A 3,279-nucleotide genomic window follows, 5' to 3' on the forward strand; every position below is an offset into this window, starting at 1 on the left:
CACACAGTTATTGGCTTGGAACATCCACCAGAGATAATACGGTATTGTCATTAATTATAGGACGATAGATAGAGCCAATATCTTATCCTGTCCTTTCCTATCTCGGGCCATCACAATAGCTGTTTTGCTTAATATCTCTACTGTAGACCACTATCCTACCAGCTTCACTGTGTACTTACTTAAAGCCAAGTTGGGTCAGTGTGACCAGCATCGCCAAATTACAGATAGAAACTTGCCTAGGCATATGCAAATGAAGTGTGTAGACAGAAAGACAGCCAGAATCTATGAACACGGGTTTTCTCTACTATACATTCGGTGGCCCCAGCACCTCCCCGTGAGTAACAAGAGAAATTCATTTTCATTCCAGCAGTTTTTGCACCGGCTAAGTGCAAATTCTCCTCTTTCACAGTTGGCTGGCAGCATCAAGGCATCCAGTGATGTTGAGGTTCCCTTAGTGCAGTGGTCGGCAAACTCATTAGTCAACAGAGCCAAATATCAACAGTACAACGATTGAAATTTCTTTTGAGAGCCAACTTTTTTAAACTTAAACTATATAGGTAGGTACATTGTTACTAACTTAATTAGGGTCCTCCTAAGGCTTAGAAAGAGCCACACTCAGGGGGCCAAAGAGCCGCGTGTGGCTCGCGAGCTGCTGTTGGCCGACCACGGCCTTAGTGTTTCTGAAAGCCCCGAGTAAGACCAGGGACTGTGGAAAGAGAAGAGATGCAATTCGGAGTTGATGCACAGGAAAAGGCGGGGGACATTATTTTTTTTCAGAAGGAAGAATGGAAAGTCTTATTTATGTCTAATCCATGGAAACAAAGAAAAGCAAGTCAGCCTTCGGCGAACTCTTAAAACTATTTTAAACTCGAGTTTTCAGAAGAAAACTGGCTCGGGTTTCACACTTCCTTGTCCTAAAAGGAAATAATCTCATGAAGGATCTTGACACTCCATCTACAAAGTGTGGGCTTGGTTTCAGTTTTCCCACAGATCACAGGGAGGGGTGCACGTACAGACAGAGCCACCTGAAGCTGTCACAGTGTGTCACCAACACAGATGACCTGGGCCTCATAGTCCCAAAGTGTAATGTGTGCTGAGCTCGGTGGGCACAGGCCAGCCAAGCCACAAGGTCACCGGGTAGGATAGTGCCAGTTAGGAGATACAGAGTTATACCCTCAAGGTATCCAGGGCTAATTTCCCTTTGGGAATTTCCCAGTTGGAAGCAAGCCTATTTAAAAAAAAAAAAAAGCACAGAATAGATACTTTAAACGTAGATTCGTGTTTGAGTACGGTTCAAAGAGCACTTGTTAATTATTACAAATCAACAGGTATTGGGTCTTTGCCGTGTCCCATTTGGTGCTAGAATCCTTTCTTCTACTCTTTATTTTCCTTTGGCAAATAACGTCATCTATTTTAAAATGTAAAAACAGAAGTATTCAGATTCGAGTTAAGCAAAGTCAGAAGCTGTATGACTTTTTAATGAAAGGACACATACCGCGAGCTAACTGCTAACAACTGCCTGGATGGAGATTTTAGAGTCTAATTGCCTTCCACTCCCTTGAAAATAATTGTTGCCTTCTCCCCGTTTTCTTTTCTAAATCAACTTTATCCAAATCAGTTTTGCTGTCGTAAAGACATGCAGAAAGGCCTATTTGATGTCTTTATAAGTTTAACAATGGCCTTAACACATGGGATTGTTCTCCAAGGATTCGTTAGGTACGAAGGATGGAATAAGGAATTTCTGTAACAAAATAAAATAAAATAAAATAAAATAAAATAATGAGACTTCCTATCATGTCCTGAGGGAATTTGTATCTTGAAAAGAAAAACTAAAATGATCACTTTTGGTCACTTTCTTCCTCACCTCTGTTTTTGTGCCGTCGGGAAGGACTTGAGGTAGGATGGCAGGTAGATTCCATAGGAAATTTGCAGGTTTTCAGCCTAAATAGTCAGCTGTCCTGGCAGTAAGCAACTGTTCAGTCCAAATGCCTCCTTTGGGGTTCAGAAGTGCACTTGGGTCCTGGTATGAGAGGAGGGAAAAGCAGGAGAAGTGTGGAGAGAGGAAAGGAGAATAGGAGGGGAGAGTAGGAAAGAGAAGGTGGATTGGAGGTGTGAGAATGGTGCTGGGCTGGGAGGGGGATAGTACCACCTACAGTTGTCTTGGGTGCCTCTTGGTGCCCTGCATTTACTTCTTCTTCTTAAAAAAAAAAAGATTTCAGAGAGGAAAGAAGGGGGGTGGGGGGAGAGAAACATCAATGATGACGGAGAAATCACTGATCAGCTGCCTCCTGCAAACCCCAAACTGGGGATTGAGCCCACAACCCGGGCATGTGTCCTGACCAGGAATCGAACTGTGACCTCCTGGTTCATAGGTTGACACTCAACCACTGAGACATGCCTGCTGGGCTGCATTTACTTCTTAAAGGGTCTCCTGTCCTAACCCAGGGCTGGCAGGGCCCCTCTGCAGTCCAGCCTGTGGGTAGGTTGTCCTGTCCTTTCTCTATGTCACCGACAGACCATTGAGTGAGGCTCCCTGTTTGTTGGCCCCGGGTGATTCCTGACCTTGAGTGCTTGTCTCACCACCATGAGTTCGTCCCTAATGCTCGGCCTTCTTCCTAGGGAGCCCGTGGATGAGGTGCTGCAGATCCCCCCGTCCCTGCTGACATGTGGAGGCTGCCAGCAGAACATCGGGGACCGCTACTTTCTGAAGGCCATCGACCAGTACTGGCACGAGGACTGCCTGAGCTGTGACCTCTGCGGGTGCCGGCTGGGCGAGGTGGGGCGGCGCCTCTACTACAAGCTGGGCCGCAAGCTCTGCCGGAGGGACTATCTCAGGTACCCTCCTCGCCACCCTCGGGGCCCTCAGCAGGGAGGCCGGTGTCCACAGACATCGGAGTCTGGGTCCATCTGCGGGGCGCCTGCCAGAATGAGCTCAGGCTGTAGAGGCTGTCTCCGCGGCCCCCTGCAGGGAAGCAGTTGGCATTTCTTCCTGTTTGGGAAGCAGGTTTCCATCCATTCCTACTGGGGTAAATGACAAATAGTTTAAAGGCAAGAGAATGATAAACTTGAAATTCAGAATACTTCGTAAGTGTGAGGGCGGGCTCTTAGGAGCTCATGTAATGCTTCAAAGCATCCCTATCGGCTGTAACTATTCCTTTGTATGACTCCGATGTGATTGGGGGAGAAACTTAAAAATAGGAAGTGTGTTCCCACTATGGCGCTCCAAGAGTTTGTCACCGTAGGAAGGCCCTGAAGTCAGTTGGAGGTTTGAAAAATGGG

General features: G+C 46.7%; 1 protein-coding gene across 1 annotated transcript in view; it reads left to right on the plus strand.

Moving 5' to 3' along the window:
• Positions 1–1,648: 1,648 nt before the first annotated feature.
• The window catches only part of LMO2 (LIM domain only 2), a 9,583-nt gene continuing 7,952 nt past the window's right edge, over positions 1,649–3,279 (plus strand). The window contains exons 1-2 of the mRNA XM_006756121.2: positions 1,649–1,716; positions 2,620–2,835. Coding sequence (XP_006756184.2) covers positions 1,676–1,716; positions 2,620–2,835 — 257 coding nt within the window. The 5' untranslated portion in view covers positions 1,649–1,675. The remainder of the gene's footprint in view (positions 1,717–2,619; positions 2,836–3,279) is intronic.

The sequence above is a fragment of the Myotis davidii genome, unplaced genomic scaffold (assembly GCF_000327345.1).
Source record: "Myotis davidii unplaced genomic scaffold, ASM32734v1 scaffold94, whole genome shotgun sequence".
Lineage (NCBI taxonomy): Eukaryota > Metazoa > Chordata > Mammalia > Chiroptera > Vespertilionidae > Myotis > Myotis davidii.